Raw genomic sequence first — 26,531 nt, 5'->3', positions numbered from 1 at the left:
ATTTTCTGAAAATGCAAAATGTAGGGTGAAACATGACATTTAGTCAACAAGCATGATTCTACAATTGGTATTTATAAATCGTCTGATAATCAGAATCTGATTTATTTTAAAGTTTATTGGTTTGTTCATGTTTGTACAGTTATCACTTGCATTTTTACCAACTGTTCTGTTCATAATTGATCGGACAAACTTGCAAACATAAACTTCTGAATGGGAGTCTAATCTTAGGCCTTTCTATATCACATACAATACGAATCTCAAACAAAAAAGTTAACAGATTGTGTAGTCAATATGAATTAAGAAATAGTTATGACTTTAAAAGAGCCACATCTCCATTTAGTGCGTTTTTGTTAATTGATCGCCGTTGAATGATTGAAAAACCTTTGAAAACGTTCAAAAAATTCAATTAAACAAACAAAAATCCATAGTTGTTTATGCTTTATGATGTAATAGTACATATTTCTTTTAAGGTTAAAATCAACAGGAAAGAATGGCAGAAGAGATGTCAACACCATCTAGTAGCCGGAAGAAAGCAAAAAGACTGCCATGTAAGAATGTATTGTGCTGCCTCAGTGCTAATAAATTGAAGCTCAGTTTAATTTTTTGTGCTTGATCTATATTTCTTTGTAAGCAAGGTTTTTATCCCATGCTGTAAGATATTGTTTATGTGATGTCGGTTCTGTAGTCTGGAACACTTTTGTGTCCTGAGCCATATCTTGGAACTGCTTCGGTCGATTGTATTGAAACTTGGTATGAGTGTATATATGGATAATAGGATGATGGAAGTTAAATGGTGTTGCAATCAATTGCAAACAACAGAGTAATGGCCCTTTTTGACTTGACAATAAGCACACATCTACTTTGGGCAGTGTCATTGAAACTTAAAATTAGCCCTTTTTTACTTGAAAATTCCGTTTTTATTTTTTATAAAATAATTTGTTATATTTACCACTAGCTTGTGTAATTAAGTTTTAAATTGAGGCTGATTATAAATGTTTGTGAAATAAGTCCCAGTTTTTAGCTCACCTGAGCATGTTTGCTCATGGTGAGCTTTTTTGATCGCCTTTTGTCCGTCGTCTGTTGTGTGCCGTCAACATTTGCCTTGTTAACTCTCTAGAGGCCACATGTATTGTCCAATCTTCATGAAACTTGCTCAGAAGATTTGTCCCAATGATATCTTGGATGAGTTCAAAAATGGTAATCTTTGCTTGAAAATCATGGCTGCCAAGGGGCAGGGCATTTTTCCGTATACATGTATGGCTATAGTAAAATCTTGTTAACACTCTAGAGGCCACATTTATTGTCCGATCTTCATGAAATTAGGTCAGAAGATACATCCCAATGATATCTTGGAAGAGTTCGCAAATATATGATGCTGGTTGCTTGAAAAACATGGCCGCCAGGGGGCGGGGCATTTTTCCTTATATGGCTATAGTAAAATCTTGTTAACACTCTAGAGGCTTCATTTATTGTCCAATCTTCATGAACCAAGTCAGATAATTCATCCTAATTATATCTTGGACGAGTTCAAAAATGATGCCCTTTGGTTGAAAAACATGGCCGCCAGGGGGCGGGGCATTTTTCCTTATATGGCTATAGTCAGGGGGTTTTTTTAGAAAAAGGGGAAGACGCTGGACGCTGGGTAAAAGGGGAAAATCGAGCGAGAAAGAGACATATTTGGGGAAAAAATAAAAACTGTTCATTTCAATGTCTATAACTCACCTACAGACTTCAGGTTTTTTTTTAGAAAAAGAGGCATGTCTCTGACCTTTTTGTTCTTAAACACATGAACAAGTATGATATTAAAGTCAAAGTCCTAAATAAAGTTGCAGGGGTAGATCTAATAATGGGAAGTTTTCAACTGGGGCCGGGGAACGATGTCAATATTGTGATTTTAATTGTATGATGAATGGGTTGACGATCTTGATCTGCTACAGTATTGGAAGGGAAAGGTGCGGCAGCTGCCGATTGTCTACTTTTACTTTCACAATAATCCGACAGTATTAATCGATGTTGATTACATGTACCTCCGAATCCTGCTGGGTTTCAATGGTTTTTGATGATTCATTCTTAAAAAATGCGTCAACGCAATTAATATTTTTCAAGTCCGAACGTTTTATTTTGTTCGTGTATGAACGCCAATTATGAGACTTTTTTCTGTTTTAACGTTTATATCTTGGCTTTCACATAACCCGGATGAAAATTCGACTGGTTTCCGGTAATTAATTGACGAAACACCCTTCTCGCACAAGACCAGAATCCAGTAAAATAGTCACATGATTAATAGGATTAGTTGCCCGGTTTCCATGACGTAATTTAAGAGCTATATATAGAATCACTGGGATTCCCAGATTTGAGTGTTCGTCGGGAGAGAGAGAGCACGAGATCGTTGTACATGGTACAAATTGAATAAGTGTCGACTTCCCAAAACAAAAAAACCCCATTTCTTTGAGGGTAAAATATTATATTTTGGTGAAAAATTATATTTTTGGAGGGGAAATGGTATTTTTAGGGGAAAAATTCTGGTAGGGGAAGACGCCGAATATCGGCGTCACTTTCTTAGTAAAAAAAAACCCTGATAGTAAAACCTTGTTAACACTCTAGAGGCCACATTTATTTTCCGATCTTCATGAAACTTGCTCAGAAGATTTGTCCCAATGATAATTAATCTAAAATTAATCTCATACAACTGTAGGGGCCTAAATAACACTAAAAAACGTAGAGATGTCTTTGATTTTTTAAAAACAAAACAAGCACACATTTATTGTCTCCAAGACTGTCATTTTACTCCTGATATGAAAAATAGAATATATTCAGAATGGGATGGAGACTGTTTTTTTAGTTTTGGGCAATCAAATTCAAGAGGAATTTGCGTTTTGTTTAAAAAAAACTTACCAATCACAGTGAATAAAATTGAAAATGACTCTCTTGGAAACTACTTACTTTTAGATTTGACATATATGACAAACAGTTTTACCTTATGTACATTATACGGGCCCAATAAAGATACGCCCACTTTTTTTACAGACCTCTTTAAAAAAATAACAGATTTTAATACTGATAAATATATAATATGTGGAGACTTTAATTGTGTATTAGATGTAAACTTGGATTATCAAAATTATGCATCCATTAACAATAATAAAAATGCAAGAAATACACTGCAATCTATTATAAGAGATAACAATATAATTGATACTTTCAGATATCTAAATGGCACTATCCAACAATATACATGGAGACGGTTAACACCATTACAACAGGCTAGACTTGATTTTTTCCTTACTTCAAATAATCTGTCATCCAAAATTAGAAAATCTACTATTGATTCATGTTATAAGTCAGATCATTCCATCATTGACCTAGAAATAATTTTTGAGGATGTAGCACATGGAAAAGGGCTATGGAAATTCAACAATTCACTCTTAAAGGACATTGACTATTTAAACTGCATTAATACTTTGATAGAAAATATTAAACTACAGTACTGTATACCTATCTACAACATAGAAAACATAGAAAATATTCACAATAGCACCATACAGTTTGTCATCAATGACCAATTATTTCTTGAAACATTACTTATGGAAATAAGAGGAAAAACTATTTCTTTTTCATCATATAAAGCTAAACAGAACAAAAACCATGAATCAAATCTAATTAAGAAAATTGATATACTTCAAAAATCATTAACTGAAACTAATTCTGACCAACTCCGTGAGCTACAAAATGAATTAGAAAATGTGAGGGAAAGTAAACTTAAAGGATCTCTTATTCGTTCTAGAGCTAAATGGATGGAAGATGGAGAAAAACCCACAAAATACTTTTGCTCGCTCGAATCTAATCATTATACAAATAAGTCTATACCTTTTATTGAATTAGAAAACGGGGCTAAGTTAACAGAGCAAAACGATATTTTAAAAGAAGCTGTTTCATTTTATAAAACATTATACAATAAAAATGACAACGAAATAAAATACGATATTAATGCTGATCTATGTAATATTAATATACCTAAATTAAATAAAGTGCAATCTGACTCATTAGAAGGACTGCTGAATATTGAAGAAGTATCAATAACACTTAAAAATATGAAACATGATAAAAGTCCAGGTTCTGATGGATTCACTGCGGAATTCTTTAAGGTTTTTTGGAGTAAGTTAGGCCACTTCATAGTGAGAAGTCTAAATTATGCTTTTATTACAAATTCCTTGTCCATAACACAAAAACATGGAATTATTACTTGTGTTCCAAAAGAAAACAAACCGAGATGTTACCTGAAAAACTTACGACCATTGACATTATTAAATGTAGTTTACAAACTAGCATCGGGTTCCATTTCAAATAGATTAAAGACAGTACTTGATATTTTAATTTCCAAAGATCAGACAGGTTTCATTAAAGGTCGATTTATTGGTGAAAACACCAGATTACTTTACGATATATTGAAATATGCTGAAGATAATAATTTACCTGGGTTACTTATGACAATCGACTTTGAAAAAGCGTTCGATACTTTGTCCTTCCAGTTTATAGAAACAACTATTAGATTTTTTAATTTCGGACCAATGTTTCAAAAATGGATATTTATGTTCTTGTATAATACCATGGCCTCCATACAAATAAATGGATTCTTGTCAGATACTTTTTGTATAGAAAGGGGATGTCGTCAAGGAGACCCAATCAGCGCTTACATTTTTATTATTTGTGCAGAAATTCTTGCTATTAAAATAAGGGAAAGCAAAGAAATTAAAGGTATAACTATAAATGACCTACAATATAAAATATCACAATTTGCGGATGATACATCTTTATTTCTGGACGGATCAGAATCATCTCTTAATTCTACATTAGATATGCTTCATGAATTTTCATTATACTCTGGACTTAACATAAACTATGAAAAAACTAATTTAATTTGGATAGGCTCTATGAAATATAGTACTAGATCAATAAAAACTAAATACAAACTGACATGGGGAGCTACTACCTTTAAGGTTCTTGGAATAATGTTTGATATTAATTTAGACAAAATGGTAATGACAAATTTTGAAAACAAAATCGAAAGTATTAAAAGATCAATAAGTCATTGGAATCGCAGAAATATTACTCCTCTAGGAAAGATAACCATTGTTAAATCATTATTTCTACCTTTACTTATTCATCTATTTGTATCACTACCAACTCCAAGCGTAGACACTATGAAAACAATAAATCAATACTTTTATGACTTCATTTGGGCAGGACCGAGCAAAATTAAAAAAACAGTAATTGTTAAAGATTATAATGAAGGTGGATTAAATATGATAGATATATGTTCTTTTGAAAATTACATGAAAATAACATGGCTTAAAAGAATAGTGTCAGGAGAAGGAAATTGTTATGCACTGGCTAAATCGTTAATAGATTTTAAAATATTATTCAATACTGGTAAAATGTATGCCGAAAAAATATGTTTACACTTGAGAAATAAATTTTGGCTTGATGTTTTGAAAAACTATATATTGTATATTGAAAAGCTGCCAATATTAAATTGTGATGATATTTTAGATATGCCTCTTTTTTATAATCATAATTTTAAAATTAGCAATAGCTTTATCTATATTAAATGTCTATATGAAAGAGGCATTCGGTTTGTGAGAGACATAATGATAGAAAGAAACTGCTTCATTTCCAAAGAATCTTTGGATACACAACTTGGAACAAATGTAAACTTCCTATTGTACCAAGGATTAATAAACGTAATAAAGAAATACATTGACAAATTTGAAGACCTGCCAAATTTTGACAAAAACACTAAAGGACCCATATTACCAACTTACATAAAAAAAATATTAACCAGTCCGAAAGAAGAGAAACATATTTATAAAACATTAATTCAAAACAATGACATTCCAGCTTGTAACACTAAATGGAACTCAGAATTTTTAAATATTGATTGGAAAAAAGTGCATGGACTTGTTTTCAATCTAACTAAGGAAACATATATCAGATGGCTCCAGTACAGAATAGTCCACAGAATATTGGGAACAAAATCCCTAATGTTCAAAATGAAAATTGCTACAAATAATCTATGTACATTCTGTAATTTGGAAGTTGAAAATATAATTCACTTGTTCTGGAACTGTCCATATACCCAAGAAATTATTAAATTTGTTGTCGATATTGTTCGTAGAAGTAGACCAAGCATACATATTCCCATTACATGTCAGGATCTAGTACTTGGAATTATTAATCCAAAAATGAATGATTTAAATATAGTTTGCCTAGAGCTTAAACGGTATATCTTTCATTGTCAAAGAAAAAACAGAATCCCCTCAAAGTACGGACTTGTAAACAGAATGAAACAAACTTTTGAAATTTACAAAAGCACAATTAAATCAAATGAAGAATTAAAAATATGGTCCCTTGTGAAAATATTTACTGACATCACATATAATGACATAACTAACCATAACACATAATTCAACTAATACATATGAATTTGTTTTGTTGTTCTTGTAAACTCTGCATTATCAGCTTGCGTATATAATGCAATTCAGCACCCATACTAATTTTTTTTTTTTTTTTTTTTCTAATGTGCAATTTTTTATGTTAAATGATATGTACATACTTATATTCAACACTAATTTAGTTTGTATTGAACAAACTAGTGTATGTTGTTGTTGTTACATACTTGTACTATAACTCAATTATAATTGTATATGAATGTATGTTTGAATTTAATTACCAAATTGCTATACATGAACTACTTTGTTATATGAAATTCATAATGTATGTAATATTCTACGGAGTGAATAAAATTTTGCAGGTAAAAAAAAAAAAAAAAAAAAAAAAAAAAAAAAAAAAAATTTGTCCCAATGATATCTTGGATAGGTTCAAAAATGGTAACCTTTGCTTGAAAAACATGGCTGTCAAGGGGCGGGGCATTTTTCCTTATATGGCTTTACATGTATATGGCTATAGTAAAATCTTGTTAACTCTCTAGAGGCCACATTTATTGTCCGATCTCCATGAAATTTGGTCAGAAGATGCATCCCAATGATATCTTGGACGAGTTTGAAAATGATGCCAGTTGGATGAAAAACATGGCCGCCAGGGGTGGGGCATTTTTCCTTATATGGCTTTAAGTAAAACTTTGTTAACACTCTAGAGGCCACATTTATTTTTCGATCTTCATGAAACTTGGTAAAAAGATTCGTCCCAATGATATCTTGGATGAGTTTGAAAATGGTAACCTTTGCTTGGAATACATGGGTGCTAAGGGGCGGGGCATTTTTCCTTATATGGCTATAGTAAAACCTTGTTAACACTCTAGAAGCCACATTTATTTTCCGAAATTCATGGAACTTGGTCAGAAGATTTGTCCCAATATCTTTTTATCTCAGGTGAGCGACTTTGGGCCTATAAGGCCCTCTTGTTATACTGCTAAAACAGCTAATCATTATTCTAAATTACTGTGAATTTATAACCCTTGTACATGTATGTATTTTACTATGTCTGCATTTCTTTTTGTAGTTGAAATCCAAGAAGAAATCAATTGCCTGTACGAGTTTGTCCCGGAGGTTAAAGAACACTTTGAAGTTATCGACAAAATTGGAGAAGGTAGAACATTTTTCAAGAAATTCTTGAAGTGCTTTAATAATGAAAATCTAGGATTGCTAAAGGTACAGGTTGCTGCTAAAAAGAGACAGGGAGGATAACTGGTCTAGTCTTGTGACATTTCTAATGAAGTGAAAAATCTAAGAAATTTCTTAGTTTAGCACTTGTTATTAACGTGTTGACTTGCTAATCATTTGCTAAGAAATGTTTGCAAACATTAAAAAATCTATTAAATTATAACATTTTAAGAAATGTTTTCATTTGTGTTTATCAAATCAGATTGGCACATTAGAAGGGTGGGATTGTAGCAAAAAAGCACAGTGAAGCACTCTTAAATACTCTACTATTTTGCTCTTAAAATAAATGTGTATGATTATAATTCAAGTATATGCATAGCATACTATACAAGCCCTCCATGTGGTTTCAGGTACCTTCAGTTCTGTGTTTCTGGCCCGCCTAAAGCACTACCCTGACATCCCCCAGATGTTTGCCTTGAAGCACATCATCCCCACCAGCCATCCCAGCCGTATAGAGGGGGAGCTCAAGTGTCTGCTGGAGATCGGGTAACAGCAAGGGTTTTGAAGCTCCAGTTAAGGGGCCCTTTCCTTTAAATGAGCCTCGTTCTGATAAAATTGGGCTTAACGCATGTGTGTAAGGGACAGTCAACACAGGCTTATCAGGGATGAATCTTTTTGCCCACACAAGGTTTTGTTTAGAAGGACGATGAAAAAGAAAAATGCAATAATAGCTAAAAGTTTCTTCCTTGATAAGCCAGTGCAAACTGCACAGGCTAATCTGGGATGACACTTAACGCACATGCTGTAAGCCCAGTTTTCCTCGAACGCATCTCAAATATTGGGAAAGTAGGGCTTACATTTTGCGTTCTATTATTTATTGAAGGATGACATTTCCAGCTGTCAGCTTGCTTAACCAGACTTTAAAAGGGGCCTTTTCACAGATTTTGGCATTTTTTAACTTATTCATTAAATGCTTTATATTGATAAATGTAAACATTGGATCGTAAAAGCTCCAGTAAAAAATCAAAAATAAAATTTAAAAAAAGGAAAAGAACATTGCCCGGAGCAGGATTCGAACCAGTGACCCCTGGAGTCCTGCCAGAGTCCTGAAGTAAAAACGCTTTTACCTACTGAGCTATTCCGCCGAGAACACATACTGAACGTATTTTATACCTTATATAAGCAATCTTCGTAGTTTCACAAAATTTAACGACAAAAACAGAACTCTCCAAATTATTCAATCGTTTCGCGTTGCAACACTTTATAATTTTTATGTTTTAAAATCGTCAAAAGATGCATATAATGGCTATATTAGAGCATGGTAAATGTTCAGTATTACTGTTTCCTCACAAATATCATAACCAAAACGAAAATTTGCGAATCTGAAACAACTTTTTTCAATTTTGTCAATTTACCAAAGCGTGAAAAGATCCTTTTAAGGGGTCCAATTCTAAGATTGTATGTATCTGCCCATGACCTTGTTGGATATTTGCAATTGATATGCCCCTTTTAGGGAAGACATGTGTTTATTGCACAACAACAACAAACAATTGTGTTGATCAATATCAATTTACATATCCCGCACCATTTGATTTTATTATGTACCAAAATATGTTATACACAATTTCTACATTTTATTATAGAATTATTGTTTGAGACATGTTTTGTTTGCACTTAGTATTTTACTTTGGCCCAATTGGTCATTGTCAGTTCAGGTTTTACTTAAAAGTACTCTTTAAGTATTTTTCAAAGTACCCAGGGTACGGAAAATATACTTAAAAGAACCCCAGCTTATGGCTGGGTGCCTTTTAGTATATATATTTCATAATGGGGGTACAATTTAAAATACTTATGAGTACCCGGGTACTTTAAAGAAGTACCTGAGCCTAAAGAAACACATTGAGCATGTCTTTGTCCTGTTTACCTTCAGTGGATGTGACAATGTCATCGGAGTGGAGCTGTGTCTACGAAACAGAGACCATGTCGTCATAGTGATGCAGTACTTCCCTCACGAAAAGTTCCATGTAAGAAATATACCAGCTGCACTTTGGGAAAATGAAGCTTAATGCATGTCCATATAGTGTCTTCCCATTACAGTCAGGGATGACACTATCAGTGTCTAAATAATTTTTCTGATTGCTCAGGTGAGCTTTTGTGACCGGTCTTTGTCCGTCGCATGTTCGTCCGTCCGTCCGTAAACATTTGCTCGTAAACACTCTATAGAGGCCACATTTCTTGTCCCATCTTCATGAAACTTGGTCTGAAGCTTTGTCCCAATGAAATCTCGGCCAAGTTCGAAACTGGGTTGTGCCGGGTCAAAAACTAGGTCACTAGGTCAAAAAAAAGAAAAACCTTGTAAACACTGTAGAAGTCACATTTCATGCCCAATCTTCATGTTACTTTGTCAAAATGTTTGTCTTAATGATATCTTGGTTGAGTTCAAAAGTGGTTCCGATCCGTTGAAAAACATGGCCGCCAGTGGGTGGGGCAGTTTTCATTATTTGGCTATAGAGAAACCTTGTAAACACTCTAGAAGTCACAATTTTTGCCCAATCATCATGAAAGTTTGTCAAAACATTGGTTCAATTGATGTCTCGGACAAGTTCGAAAATGGTTGAGATCAGTGAAAAAACATGGCCGCCAGTGGGTGGGGCATTTTTCACTATATGTATATAGTGGCAGTTTTCCCTATTTGGCTATAGAGAAACCTTGTAAACACTCTAGAAGTCACAATTTTTGCCCAATTATCATGAAAGTTGGTCAAAACATTGGTTTTATTGATATCTCGGACGAGTTTGAAAATGGTCAGGATCTATGAAAAAGCATGGCCGCCAGTGGGCGGGGCTTTTTTCTCTATATGTATATAGTGAAAACATGTGAACACAGTAGAAGTCACATTTTTGGCCCAATTTTCATGAAATTTGCTCAGAACATTTGTTTCCTTGAGTTCAAAAATGGTTCCGGTCAGTTGAATAACATGGCTGCTGGGAGGGGGGCAGTTTTCTCATTATGCCCCCCCCCCCCCCCTTTTGAAGAAGAGGGGGTATATTGTTTTGCTCATGTCGGTCCGTCCGTCCACCATATGGTTTCCGGATGATTACTCAAGAGCGCTAATGCCAAGGATCATGAAACTTCATAGGTACATTGATCATGACTCGTAGATGACCCCTATTGATTTTCAGGTCACTAGGTCAAAGGTCAAGGTCACGATGACCCGAAATAGTAAAATGGTTTCAGGATGATAACTCAAGAACGCTTATGCCTAGGATCATGAAACTTCATAGATACATTGATCATGACTCGCAGATGACCCCTATTGATTTTCAGGTCACTAGGTCAAAGGTCAAGGTCACAGTGACCCGAAATAGTAAAATGGTTTCCGGATGATAACTCAAGAACGCTTAGGCCTAGGATCATGAAACTTCATAGGTACATTGATCATGACTTGCAGATGACCCCTATTGATTTTCAGGTCACTAGGTCAAAGGTCAAGGTCACAGTGACCTAAAGCAGTAAAATGGTTTCGGGATGATAACTCAAGAACGCTTATGCCTAGGATCATGAAACTTCATAGATACATTGATCATGACTCGCAGATAACCCCTATTGATTTTCAGGTCACTAGGTCAAAGGTCAAGGTCACGATGACCCGAAATAGTAAAATGGTTTCCGGATGATAACTCAAGAACGCTTAGGCCTAGGATCATGAAACTTCATAGGTACATTGATCATGACTCGCAGATGACCCCTATTGATTTTTAGGTCACTAGGTCCAAGGTCATGGTGACCCGAAATAGTAAAATGGTTTCCAGATTATAACTCAAGAACGCTTATGCCTAGAATCATGAAACTTCATAGGTACATTGATCATGACTCGAAGATGACCCCTATTGATTTTCAGGTCACTAGGTCAAAGGTCAAGGTCACGGTGACCTGAAATAGTAAAATGGTTTCTGGATGATAACTCAAGAACGCTTATGCCTAGGTTCATGAAACTTCATAGGTATATTGATCATGACTTGCAGATGACCCCTATTGATTATCAGGTCACTAGGTCAAAGGTCAAGGTCACAGTGCCAAATAACGTATTCACACAATGGCTGTCAAGGTCACGGTGACTCAACTTAGAAAAATGGTTTCCGGATGATAACTCAAGAATGCTAACGCTTAGGATCATGAAACTTCATAGGTACATTGATCATGACTCGCAGATGAAAAAATGATCAAACTTGACCAGGATGTTTGTCTGGACAATATCTAGGTCAAGTTTGACATTTGGTTAAGATTGAATGAACCGACTCCTCTCAGGTGAGCGAACTAGGGCCATCTTGGCCCTCTTGTTTAAACAAAAATTCAGTCCGAAATTAAAGTGTTGTTACTGATAAGCCTGTGTGGACTGCACAGGCTGTATTTGGGCAATACACAAATGCATTAAGCCTGTTGCAGGCTTATGAAATTCCTCATGTTTTCTATTAATGAATAACATTTCAACTTTCTAAAATGATAAATAAAGACTGACTTACTAAAATGAGAAATTTAAAAAAAACTGCCTGGATTGAACTGTATGTAAAATGCAAAATATTACATTGTTTAACCCTTCACCACTTAGAAATGTATTTTTACGCATTTGTAGTCCCTATGAAAGTTAAATTTAATTAAATACCTTTTTTATTTGATTCAAGTTTTTAAGGCTTCATCTCCAACCATTACCGTATTTTTTCAATTGTAAGACGGGTTTTTTCCCCGATTTTTTTGGGTTGGGGGTCGTCTTATAAGAGCATCCTATGAAAAAACTTAGATTTTTTGGTCGTCTTATAAGAGCATCCTATGAAAAACTTAGATTTTTTTTACTAATATTTGTGACGTGATAACCATATTTCTGATGACAAATAGAAACTACTTTCGTTTAGATACATGATTTGCCGCTTATATCCTTATGTTATTATATATTATAAATGATATGTCTGTTTGGAATACTCGCGAGTTTATTATCGAATAAAAATTAAAAGTTCAATTTTTTTTTTCCATTATATTAATAAGTATGCATTGATTAAAACAATGACATTCAAAACAATGTATTACCGGTAATTATGGACCAAATCGGAAGAGTTGCAATCGCACATGTTAATCCCTTTGTCTAAACACCGCAGACAGCAGTCTAGATGTGTTATGCGTGTTTTCATAATGCCCAACACTTACTCCAGTTCTGTCCAGATGTTCTCTTGATTCAGTGCACAGTACAATTACTGTTTTAATAATTTCTCAACTAATAGACCGTAACGATAAGGATACAGTATCCAATTTTATAATGATATGCACAACGGTTCTCAGGGGTGTGATTTTTCCGCGGATTTCCGTGGATTGGGTTGTCCCGGATGTCACTTCTTAGATTTGCGTAAATTCGTTTTAAAAATGTGGGGGAGAGGGGCTACCACCGATTCCGCGGACGTATTTCATAAGCGGCACGAAATATCCGCAGCCCGCGAAATCTCTCCGCATTTTATACTGGTAGATTCTGCCTAAGCATTTTTAAAATGAGCCATATAATTGGCTGTCGTTTCCCAATCTTCCAATTAAAATCGTGTTCTTAAAATGCGCTCTGTGATTTGTTTGCAAATGGCGCCGTTGTGAAGAGAAAATTAAGATTATTGAAATAACAAATAGCAATCGAATAAACGACTGACATCACCTAGTCTGATAGGAATAATGAAATGTGTTTGTCAAAAAAAGACTACGTTATAGATACAAGCAACACATTTTGTTAAGAAATGTGCCCACTGAATTTGTGTCACGGAAACCGGTGTTTGCAAATTGGAGTGAAGTCTACTCGCGAAGTAAAACAATTTAGAGAGTATCGTTCGAACATAGAAATAGACAAACATGATTTGATTTTTATATGTCAGTGGGTCTGTGTATAATCAGAATCATATGCATATTCTGCTTTATTATGTTTGTCACGCTGTTCAGTTAACAGAAATAGCTTTGAGCTGAGTGAAGATGTGAAATGCAAGATATTGAAAGGTAAACAAATTAAATATATTAATTTAACTCAGTTAATACATCATTAACACCAGAAGAACACTCAAGTGTGTTTGTTTATATTTAGTCTATTAACTGTCATTCAATACATTGAAAAACTGCTGCTATTGATCACAATAAATACTTAACTGTTTACTTTGCATCCTCAGTATGTTAAATGTGAAGTTTAACAGGTTTTTATAAAGAAATATTGTTATGAAGTTCAATAAGTTGTTTATTTAAATGTCTGTTTTTATGTTTGTCATTGCGTTATGCGCGCCATTCGCGTAGTCAAAATCAGTCAACAGAATTTTCCTCCCCTCTGACTTTGCCTCAATCACACCCCTGGGTTCTGCTGCAAACTACTTCTGCCCAATCAAAATTAATTACTGGATGGCTTGATATCTCTTTACCAATCGTTATTGTTCAACTTCACACTGTATATTTTTTTATTGGATGAACACTTGGTTTCGTAGACTTAATCACAGCTGTCCCACAATTAACAGTACAATTACTGTTTCAATAATTACTTAAAGACAGTAACGATACAGATACAGCGTGTTTGATTTGAAATTAATTGAGAAGAAATATCAAATTGTTCGCGATATAATTTTGTTAAAAATACGCTACACAGTTTGTATAAAAAATCAATACACGCACGCTTTCCACACGTATATGTACCTTGACCTTGAACATTGCCACATAATTTTCGCGCTCTTTTGTCGGGAAATATACATGATGAATATATTGGAAGCATTTGTAAACATCGTGTAAACATTAAAAAATCGGAAGTGTGTTTCGGATTTCAAATTATTATTCTCATTTGGGAATTTTACGGAACATTTATGCTTGTGGTATATTTGTTATGAATTCAATATTAATTTGTTACAACGCTTTACGTGCTGAAAAAAATGTTTTGATAATATTATGCATTAAAAGCACATTTCCAGTAGGATAACACCCGCTGACTACTATCAGTCTCTTATGTAACTTGCCGTGATTTTATCTGTACACTGTATAGTCCGATAAATGTGGCAGGTAAAACAAAGCCATAAACTGCAATAAACCCCTGAAATTATCGATTGATAGTGACATGTTGCCACCTAGAGGTGGGCGGTAAAACACGCATTGTGTAAACCATTACGGGTATTTTTACTATTGAAATTTTACCGATTTTCGTCCTTAAAAATTGCCCTGTCTTATTAGAGAGGCCACGCAAAATACAGCCGATCTGGGACCTAAAGTTGGGGTCTCGTCTTATAGTCAATCTGTCTTACAATCAAAGAAATACGGTAGATACTGATGAGCAGCAAACTGCATCAATCCTGAACAGACTGCAAGTTTCTTGCAGTCTCTTCTGGTTTTATGCTGTTTGCATATAGCCATTTTCGATTTGCTTCTGAGTGGGAAAAGGTTAAACTTTAAGTCGTCGTGTTTTAACTTTTGTCCAGGACTACCTGTTACACATGTCTCTGACCGATGTGTACAACTACATGAAGCACCTGCTGGTCGCCCTGCGGCGCGTGCACATGTTTGATATCATCCACCGGGACGTGAAACCCAGCAACTTCCTCTATGATAGGAACACTAAAAGGTTAGGTCTCCAAGAGAAATTGGTAGCCCATGCCCATGGCTTATATTGCTAGTGGGTTCAAATGGGCAAACATGGATCACAATATGCGCCTCTCTCTGGAAAAACTCGGTTTAATTCGTAAGCCTGAAGTGTTTTCCCAGATAATCCTGTGAAGTCAGCGCAGGCTTATCAGGGACAACAATTTTCCCCTAAACGAATTTCTTTTAGAAGCGACTTCCTGTAAAGTAATAATTGCATAGCGCAATGTTTTGTCACAGGCTGCACAGGTTAATTAAGGACATCATGCGTTAAACCCTATTTTCCCAGAGGGGCTCATATTCAAGTATCTTAATCTATTTGTTAAAAAACTCAATGAAAGAAGAGATGTGATAAAGTAAGGTACATTTGGCTAAGATGACCTTAGCCCCGTAGGTCCCCTGTATCTCAGTTGTGTGATGTTATACATAGCAAGTCATGTTCAATAACAATATAAAGCTTAGATTATTAACTAAATTGGCTGTTTTTGAAAAATCTATGATAAAGGCCTTATGTATAATACTTGTAATTTCCGTTTCCATGGTTATGTTACTTAAGTTTGGATGTTTTGTTGGACAACAAGTTCATGCAGAATTTTTGGATTTTGATAAAATTGGATGGAATGGTATTTATATTGAAGCATAACATCTATGACACAGTTTTTAATTTTTATTTTTTTTTGTGGATCCTGTGATAACTTTTTAAGGTCTTCATATTTTTTAATGAAACTTGAAACATGGTCTGATGGCAATATGAAGATAATGTATATGTTTGTCATTTCATTTTGTTCTTATGTCAAGAATTATGGTTGCTATGGCAACAAATAGACTAGAAATATTGCTGAAAATGGAGTTTCACCGGTAGGGGACCATATTGCCTGACAATAGTCTTGTAAGATATGCCCTGGAGGATTTCTGTACTATTTACATTTTTCAGATAAGCGCTGGTGGATTCAGATCTACAATATTTACATGTTTTCAGATATGCCCTGGTGGATTTTGGTCTTGCCCACAAGGCACCAGTGTGCAAGGCCTCCTCGTCACCCAATGCAGCCGGTCCTGTGGACACAAGTGGAATACTTCAGGAAACTCAGGTTGTTTGTAGATGTTGAGTCTTTCTTACATTTCTTTCTTACATTTCAGTGAGGCAAATCTACTGCAAATGAGTGTCATTCTGGGAAAACTGGGCTTAATCCATGTGCATAAAGTGTCATCCCTGATTAGCCAGTGCAGTCAGCACCTGCTGATCACGGACTTTTTTCGTTTAAATGAAGTCTCTAAAAAATCCAGTTAAGCCATAAAGTGTGGTCCCTGATAAGCCTGTGTTGACTTCACAGGCTTATATAGGACAACACTTGATGCACATGCATTAAGCCCTGTTTTCCCAGATTGAGGCTCAAATATGGTGTGAAATCGCAATCATTCGAATTGTATTCATACGAAATGATGGTGTACTAAGAACAAGTTTAACGGTCCATTTGTTTTCCCTGTATTCCATGTTAACAGATTATAATACAATTATTCATTTTTCAGCATTACAATTTGAAAAAAAAATATGAATAAATAAAAACTCACTGTATAAGCATTGGCCAATAAAATGTTTCAACTTTCAGTGCAATAAGTGTACATATTTACTAAGGTAACTTTTCACTATTCAGAACTTGAGCGTAGGCTCGTCCATTTCAACGCCAGTTACCCAGATGTCTCAAAGCAAACACTCAGCAAGTTCATCGTCTAGATCTCAACAGTATACCCCACCCACTCCTAACTTGAGTAACTCTGTGTTCGCCAAACGGGTGAAGTCCCCACGTCGTCTGCTACTTGCCAAGCGGGCGCTGTTGGTGAAGGAGGGCAAGGATGATATACTGTCTCAGAGAAAGGGGGCCCAGCCTGTGCAGTGCAATTGCTTCGGGAAGCCACAGATCTGCTCCGTGTGTTCAGCAAGGTAAGGTGCAGGCTGTCTGCAATGCACATCCGGCATCCGGTTAGGTACTTATTTCACTGAGTCCTTTAGGTCCTTATTTCACTGTATGCAATTTGCGCCTTATTTTCACCGAGTCTGGTTAGGTCTTTATGTCATTAAGCAGAGTCCAGTAAGGCCCTTATTTAAATGAGTCGGGGTTGGTCCTTATTTCTCTAAGTCAATTTAAAAGAACCTGGGCCCATATCAAAGATTTTAGGACTAATTTAAGTTTCAACTAAATTTTAGCTCACAGAATAAACAATTATGATCAATATTTTCTTCAAATAAAGCAATGAAAAGCTGTCTGAAATAAAGTAATGAGGTGGTTCAGGTTGTTTCTTCGTGCTTATTCTTCTTAAAAATTTGTATTTTAACTTGTTTATTTTTTTGTACCATGAATAAGATGGGCTGGAGTGGTGTAGTTTTTCCTCATTTCAGTGCCTCATTTGCGTAGTGATAGATCATAATTGTATTGGATCTATCTCAAAGTGAAGTATTTGGTTGACCAAGTAAAGGGGAAAGGGTATTTCCCGCCCCTAAGGTGTTTTCAGAATGTCTCAGAGCAGGAGACCAAATCATGAAAACTGTGAACATTTACATCCGTGTTCATGAATTTTACACGACATGGACATTACTGGGTATACTCTATCAGTCTCTATGTCATTTTAGGTGTGATTTAATAAAGGATGAATTTAGGATGAATTCAGCAATCAGCTCTTCTGTAAATTGTTCAAAAACGAAGAACTTCTTCAAGTACATGTACATTGTTGTTTTGTTCAAATGTTAGATAAGCTATTGTACTGAAGAATGATGTTGTATTAACCCTTTCACCCATAGCAAGCAAAGTGAAAATGTCTTTTGCAACCAGCATAAAACCAGAACATCCTTCGAGTAACTCGAAATCTGATCAGCTTAAATGCCCTTTGCTGCTCATCAGTATCTAAGGGTTGGAAATGAAGCCTTACAAACTTGAATCTAGTAAGAAAGGCCTTAAATTAAATACAACTTTCTAAGGGACTACAAATGCATGAAAAATAAGAATCTAAATGGTAAAGTGTTAAACTAATCTATCTAATAAACTGGTGTTTTTGATGAATGTCACCTAAGAAAAGGCAAAGACAATTCTTTGCAATATAATAATGCTTGCAAGCGAATATAGCAATCACTTGCTGACAATGAAAATTGCCAGATAAATGAGCCTCCTTTTGGGAAAATGGTCCGCACAGTCTAATCAGGGAAGAAACCTTCTGCTTTTATGGTATTTTTCATTAAAAAAAGTCCCTTCTTAGCAAAAATCCAGTTAAGGCGGAAATTGTCGTCCCTGATGAGGCTGTGTGGACTGCAAAGGCTAATCTGGGATGACACTTTCAGCACATGCATTTAGCCAAGTTTTCCCAAACCAAGGTTCATACAATAGTCTGTACTTCAGGAGCAACCAGAATGCCCCCCGTGCTGGCACCCCTGGATTCCGGTCCCCAGAAGTGTTGATGAAGTGTCCAGACCAGTCAACTGGTAAGTCCAGTGAACAAGTTCTACATCTCTCAAAAGTGTGCTGTTTGTACAGCTTGCTTGTGCAGCATTTTGTTTTTTTCAATATAGAGCTATTGTTTTCGGCACCATTCTCAATGTCAAAAGAAATGTTTTGTTCCCAAATAACTGCCTTAAATTCTCAATATGAGATTTCTCAAACAAAAGTTTTTGTGTGTGTAAATAAAATGCAACATTTAATTAAATTTGCCTATGCAGCTCTATAGGTCAAACCTTATTAAATGTAATATTGAAAACAAAGTATTAGCTAAGTATGAAAGCTTTATATATCTTCTCAATATGAGGGAATGTGCATTAATGCGAGCGTCTGAACCCACACTGTAGCTTCATCATCCATCACTCAATAAAAAAACCATATTATAATCATTCACAGTGATTAGGGATGGCATGTTCTATCAAACACCCGTCCTTGTAGCTCAAAGGTCAAGGTCACATAGAGGTCATACATCTTATGTAGGTATTACTCAGCTTGAAAGGACTGTATCTACATTATTCAACATGCAATTTTTTCAATTACCACAAATGTTTGCCATGTGGAGACGGCAAGGTCAATGTCACGCTAGGATGTTGAAGGTCATGTTCAAATTCAAATTTAGTATTTTATAATGCATCATGATAAAAATTATCTTATTTAAATTCCATGGTTGTTTTTTCAGCGGTGGATATCTGGTCAGCAGGAGTTATCTTCCTCTCCTTGTTATCGGGACGGTACCCATTCTTCAGAGCTAACGACGACATGACCGCCTTGGCTCAGATCATATCTACCTTCGGTACTGATTCAGTGAAAGAAGCTGCGAAAGCATGTGGTATGCATAGAGTTTTCTTCATATTGCAATATCAAAGTGTTGTGCGAAAATAACTGTCAAACTACTGAATATTTTAATTAACAGTATATCTCACTTATGTTTGTTCTATAAAGAAAGGCGGGATGTATGGTTTTGCAAATGTTGATATGTAGGTTTGTGAGTCTTTTATTTCAAATTTCCTTTAAAATATAACTGCTTGATAAATATTTTCTGTTGAATATACGTTATTTAAAAAAATATAGCAACTTGCAAAAAACACTGGTAGTATTTTGAAGTACATGTTTATTCCATTTCTGAAATTCTGGGCTCTAATATCAGGTCCTTCATGGAAGATGTAATTTTGATAGGTTAATGTCCATCGGTGGTTGTGATTGTCTGTTTGTCCATCTATATATAATCATTTTTGGTGTAATGCCTGTCACAAATTCAATATAATTTGTATTGTTATAAATTCCAAATCTTTGTGTATTTCAGGCAAAAGTCTGATCTGCAGTCAAACACAAAGTCCTGTGGATTTTCGGACGCTGTGCATGAAACTTAGGGCTGCCCCTATGAGCAAACACCAGACAAAGAAAGGTGTCACGATGGACCCCCTATCAGAGCAGTCCTGGAGATCAGTGCCTGACTCAGCCTTTGACCTACTTTCCAGACTTTTAGATCTCAACCCTTACACACGAATTACGGCTGAGGAGGCACTTACGCATAAGTTTTTCAGCGAAATGGAAGAGAGATTGGGAAGTGTATTATGTTGATGAACCAATGTGTTGTTAACCTATAAGCAATGTTCATATGTGGGTCAGTATTGAAATAAAATGCAAGTACTCTGAGACACTTTAAAAAAATAGGGAAAAAAGCGTGAACTAATGAATGAATTTAAATGTTTGTAACAATTATATTGCAATTGATACATGCACACCTTAATGTTTTTAATGACCATCGTATTAACATGGTTTGTTGTTTAAAACATCTGCATGTGTGTACTTAATGCAGGTAAAAAAAACAGTATCTATTGTTGCGTCCAATTTATATTTAAGTGCCCATTTCTTCATTGTGCAAAGTTTTGCCTTTGTAAATTGTTCTATGTACAGTGGAATCTGATTTGTAAATGTTTTATTATGTTGTCAATGCGAGAAAATGAAAATACATAAAATAACAGAACTATTCAAAATACTGTTTTTAGACTGGTTCATAGTGTATCTTTGTGTAGTGGAACATAGTGTATCATGAAGGTGTTTTACTTTAGAGATCCAATTTGCCAGATTAGTGTCAAAATAAGCAATAGGCTGAAAAAGGGATGTACATAAGAAGGGGCACACCAGCACATAGCCCCTTAAAATTGTGGTGGGTCCCCTATATTTTCTTAGAAAGCTCATATGCCCTATGTTAATTAGTTCGCCAGACAACTAGCCTCAAATCCAACTCGCCCCAAGACCACTCGCCCGAGAATATGATCAACTTGCTCAAAACATTTTTAGGACAACTCCCGCCAATTGAAATACAACTCGCCCCAAATGAAATGACAATCAGCCCTGAATTATCTTTTCATATATAGAGGACTCTTGTGTGAAAAAATGTATTGTTTAACAATTTTAATTTAAATACACTAACACGAATAATATGGGAGAAAAAAAACACTAGAAATGTGTTATACTCGTAATTTATAAAAAACGCATATTCAAGATACAAACTTTTTTTAGTGAAAACATAAAGCATCAATGATTGCATTTTAAAAGAAATAAATAAAAACTTGTATGAAAAGAATGGTTGCAGTGATATTTAGAAAAATCATTTGAATGATTTCGTACACAATCGTTATAAACAGTAAGCATTGCATAGACAATACAATTGAAGACCCTGAACTGTTCACACAATAAGGGTATCATCCTAGCGATTCTTCTTGATAGCATCGAATTGCTATCCAGGAAATTCCGCTCAAAACTACATTACAAAAATTGCTACAGGCTTGCATGAGACCGCCCGTTATGCTTTAAGGCCATGATGACCACAGAAGTGACATACCCTTCTGCATACATGTATATATAAATATACATCGAAACTGTAAATATCTTTTTAACTGTGTAACAGTCAACCTCGTATTGTAATTTCATTTCTTTTTACTTAGATTTTATTTTTTAGCTTGTCTATTTTTTTTTTAAATTATGAGCTATTGTCATCACCTTGGCGTCGGCGTCCGGTTAAGTTTTGTGTTTAGGTCCACTTTTCTCATAAAGTATCAAAGCTATTGCATTCAAACTTGGTACACTTACTTAGTATCATGAGGAGACTGGGCAGGCAAAGTTAGATAACTCTGGCGTGCATTTTGACAGAATTATGTGCCCTTTTTATACTTAAAAAATTGAAAATTTGGTTAAGTTTTGTGTTTAGGTCCATTTTATTCCTTAAGTATCAAAGATATTGCTTTCATTCTTGCAACACTTACTAAATATCATGAGGGGACTGTGCATGCAAAGTTATGTAACTCAGACTGGAATTTTTACAGAATTATGTACTAGTACCCTTTTTATACTTAAATTTTTTTTTAATTTGGTTAAGTTTTGTGTTTAGGTCCACTTTATTCCTAAAGTATCAAAGCTATTACTTTCATACTTGCAACACTTACTAACTATCATAAGGGGACTGTGCAGGCAAAGTTATGTAACTCTGACTGGCATTTTGACAGAATTATGGGCCCTTTATACTTTGAAAATTGAAAATTTGGTTAAGTTTTGTGTTTTGGTCCACCTAACTCCTAAAGTATCATAGATATTGCTTTCATACTTGGAACACTCGCAAACTATAATAAGGGGACAGTACAGGATAAGTTGCATAACTCTGGTTGTCATTTTGACGGAATTATGGCCCTTTTTTGACTTAGTAACTTTGAATATATGTTTAAATTTTGTGTTTAGATCCACTTTACTTCTAAAGTATCAAGGCTATTGCTTTCAAACTTCATATACTTTCATGCTATCATGAGGGTACTGTACCTGGCAAGTTGAATTTTACCTTGACCTTTGAATGACCTTGACTCTCAAGGTCAAATTATTAAATTTTGTTAAAATTGCCATTACTCCTTTATTTATGATCAGATTTGATTGATACTTAGACAAAACAACTCTTACCTGACATACCACAATAGACTCCACCCAAACCATCCCCCACGCCCCACCCCAGAATTCCCCCCCCCCCAAAATATAGATTTTTTTTATGCCCCCAGATCGAAAGATCGGGGGTATATTGTTTTTGGCCTGTCTTGTCATTGTATGTGCGTGTGCGTGTGTGTGTGTGTGTGTGTGTCCCAAAACTTTAACCTTCTTCATAGCTTTTGCAATATTGAACGTAGTAACTTGATATTTGGCGTGCATGTGTATCTCATGGAGCTGCACATTTTGAGTGGTGAAAGGTCAAGGTCAAAAAAACAAACACAAAAACTTTAACCAAAACTTTAACCTTCTTCATAACTTTTTCAATATTGAACACAGCAAATTGATATTTGGCATGCATGTGTATCTCATGGAGCTGCACATTTTGAGTGGTGAAAGGTCAAGGTCATCCTTCAAGGTCAAAGGTAAAAAAAAATCAAAGCGGCGCATTAGGGGGCATTGTGTTTCTGACACACACATCTCTTGTTTTTAAATATCATCTAATAAATGACCACACCATCACACTATACCCCCGATCCCCCCCCCCAATTTTTTTTTGAAACATGGTTAAAAAACACAAATATTTATTTTTATTATTTTATTTTTAAATGACCGTCCAACCATCACACCCAAGAATCGCCCCCCTCCAAAAATATAATTATTTTTGTTGCATTTTTTTTCTTATTTTTGGAAGATAAAGTAATAAATGACCACACCCCCACACTATACATCCCTCTCCAACCCACCCCTCCCTCCTTTGTGATTGAAGTATTGAGATAGGTACCTTCACCTTTAAAAACAATAATAAATGAGCGGTCTGCACCCGCAAGGTGGTGCTCTTGTTTAAACCTATTATAACCACCAGTTTTGAACATTTGCGTGTGCCAGTCATTCATCTACCAAGTCGACTTATCGTCTCGGGTACTTCGCAAAGTATTCAGAGGAACATAGAAACACAACAACAACAGCAAGGCTAAATGTTCACAATCAGTGTTTTTTGCAGTGCTGCAACTAGCCATTCTTAAGATGAAAGCGATACCAATTTCATAGTAAATTTTGAATGCCAATTTGCAATACTGTGTTAATAACATGTATCCTTTTACCCAACTAAAGGCGGAACGTCATTGCATTGAAAGAGAAATGTTGGCCAATTAAAGCACACAATTTGTATGAGCGACAGCAATCGTAGGCAGGCAATACCTGCAGTAAAATCATGCAGATGACTCGCGATGTGCATGTATATGTCATTGCCACATAAATCTTGGCAAGTTCTAAGAAAACTTATGACGTCAACCAGCTGTTACCAGCAACGAAATAGTAAATTTCATGCATAATACTGTCAACACTATATTCGACTCGTAAATCGTTTTAGCAAATTATCATTGAATTCATTATGCAAGTGTTTATGTTTTTCTGAAATTTCAAACGAGCATAATTACAGTTGTATTTCAAACCCATTTCTTAATGTTAACGTTCAGGCGTTTGTTATCCGAAAACCAACTTCCCAATGATAATGATAACGTTACGTTAGCAAATTCAAGATTCAAATCAGGAGTGCTTATTTATTTCGCTTTGATCTTTTGTCTCAATAAAAAGGGTGGGAAAAAGTATGCAGCATGTGCAAACTCGCGTCATTGGCATGGAAAGCGTGGATGCATTGACTGTTGCATAAACACACACTCATCATGTAACGTGGTTTATGCATGTTCAGTGGAAATATTTCATCAAATCTCTATATAGTCACTTATGCTGAAATTCAATTGATACTTTAGCAAAATGGTAACATTTATGTTTATGAAATTCTTGGGCACTTTTGTCGTCAATGTCTACAAGAAATAGCGTTTAAAAATGGAATATACATGATGATCGGGTAATTAATAGAAACTTGACACGTAGTACGTACCTATGCAGTTATAGAGTCGGTTGATACGGATGTATTGGGGAATCATTGAAGTCGTGATTATACTCTCTTTGCAGTTAAGGTTTATAACAATTAGCATCAATTTATAATATTTTATGCACACATAAAAGATTTTATGTCATTGTACGATTTCTTAATTGTTGAACATTATATTGATTCAAGCCTTATATTTAATTACTTGTGTATAACCTCAGTGTGGGGTCACATGGGCTCTTTTGACCAATCAAATTCAGTGTTGGCCATTGTGGCCCTTTGGATCCTTCTAGACTAACGTGGCAATCCAATATGGTCGAAATTAACAACCCACCTCCACTCCTTCTCCGCCATAAGGTTTTGACGCCCGTACTATGTATGTTTTTACTTGTGTGTAAAACACATTTGTTTCTTATTTGACTGTTATACGCATAAAATATTTTTCTTTTATACTTATTTTGGGCGTGTTTTTCCCGCCGTCATCACATTCAACTTCACAAATTCATGTTTTTGTATGTGTATATGCGTGTGGCGTGTTTTTACCACCCATTATGCCTTTCTGGAAAGAATCTGTTCCATTTTTATCTTTTTTATGGCATTTTATAATTAATGCCCGTTTTCAATCAACAATATTGTGTTTGTTCTTTCCTTCAAGTCATACGAGTCCGTCCGGTCTATGACCTTTTCATTACCACGAGGACAATACATAAAAAATGTATCTATCAATGATTTCATAGCTGACTTTCTTGTAGAGTCATAGCGCACCAAATGGCGTCATTCGACTTTAAAAATGTAACAAAAAAAATAAGTATGGAGGGGACAGCCCTTCCTAACCCACCTTATTTGCCCTGGGGCATCTGAAATACGTCATAAGCACTGCATAAAAATATATCACTTCATTATCAATATGTTTATAACAGGCATAGATTTAACTACGGCTGGATTTTCAGTTTAACTCTTGAGAGATCACTTATCTTAAATTAAGTGCAATTCAGGGATCGTACGTTTGCAAGTTTATCGTATTAGTTCAGACCAGAAGAGTTGGTAAAAATGCATGTGAGAACTGTTCAAACATGAACTAATCAATAAACTCTAAGATAAATCAGACGACTTGTAACTACCATAAGAAGCTCGCTTGTTAACTGATAATTATGTCGCCCTACTTTCAGAAAATGGTTTCTCCAAGTGTTATCAGCAAAATGTTAAGTCAACTTTTATATACTGGGGTACGTGGTCTTTTTGTAACTTGACAGTGGTTTTGGTACTTCAGAGTGTATTGAAATAGGGATGTGGGCTTGAACATCTCATATATTTCAGCTATAGGTGTCAATTTAGAACAGAGGTTAATATAATATTAGTAACTAAAAACTGTGTGTGTCGTCATAAATATAGATTCTATTCACAAGGAAGGGATCATAATAATAGTAAATATATTTTCAATCAAAGAACAGGTCACACTATCTATTGCAAAATGGCAACCTCTTTAGAATCAAATTTTAACAGTTCAGATTTAGTGAAGGACTTTGTTTGTGGAGCTTGCGAAAGTAAAAATATTGAAGAAATGGCTGATTATTATTGTCCAACATGTATAACGTTTTTTTGCGAAAAATGCATTTATCAACATGATCAGTTATATGCACACCATTCCAAATATGGAAGAGGTGAAACAAATAAATGGCCTCTTACAAAGACACTTGAAAATTTACTACTGAAATGTGATATCCACAAGGAGAAGAAACTGGCATCTTTCTGTCAGGACCACAGTCAGCTGTGTTGCACTGATTGTGTTTTACTGGATCACAGGTAAGTTACATTCAGTCATGCAATAAATGGGAAAACCCATCAATCTTAGACAGTACAAACAAAGAAGACCCATTCGAAATCATTTTAAAATCACAACCATATCAACATGTGAATGAATCTACCATTTCT

General features: G+C 35.1%; 1 protein-coding gene across 4 annotated transcripts in view; it reads left to right on the top strand.

Annotated features, from left to right (window-relative positions):
* Window positions 1–20,744, top strand: part of LOC127839183 (cell division cycle 7-related protein kinase-like) — a 32,728-nt gene extending 11,984 nt beyond the window's left edge. For 3 of the 4 annotated variants that reach the window (XM_052367441.1, XM_052367442.1, XM_052367445.1), the window contains exons 2-11: window positions 471–548; window positions 7,519–7,605; window positions 8,030–8,165; window positions 9,550–9,643; window positions 15,089–15,231; window positions 16,228–16,339; window positions 16,904–17,190; window positions 18,638–18,720; window positions 19,413–19,562; window positions 20,037–20,744. In XM_052367441.1, coding sequence (XP_052223401.1) covers window positions 491–548; window positions 7,519–7,605; window positions 8,030–8,165; window positions 9,550–9,643; window positions 15,089–15,231; window positions 16,228–16,339; window positions 16,904–17,190; window positions 18,638–18,720; window positions 19,413–19,562; window positions 20,037–20,314 — 1,428 coding nt within the window. In that variant the 5' untranslated portion in view covers window positions 471–490 and the 3' untranslated portion in view covers window positions 20,315–20,744. Of the gene's footprint in view, window positions 1–14; window positions 68–470; window positions 549–7,518; window positions 7,606–8,029; window positions 8,166–9,549; window positions 9,644–15,088; window positions 15,232–16,227; window positions 16,340–16,903; window positions 17,191–18,637; window positions 18,721–19,412; window positions 19,563–20,036 lie in introns of those variants that run through there. The other variant, XM_052367443.1, reaches the window with a different exon arrangement.
* Window positions 20,745–26,531: the final 5,787 nt, after the last annotated feature.

This window comes from Dreissena polymorpha, chromosome 7 (assembly GCF_020536995.1).
Source record: "Dreissena polymorpha isolate Duluth1 chromosome 7, UMN_Dpol_1.0, whole genome shotgun sequence".
Classification (NCBI taxonomy): Eukaryota; Metazoa; Mollusca; class Bivalvia; order Myida; family Dreissenidae; genus Dreissena; species Dreissena polymorpha.
Note: the sequence above shows the minus strand (reverse complement) of the source record. Positions and strands in the feature narration are given on the sequence as shown.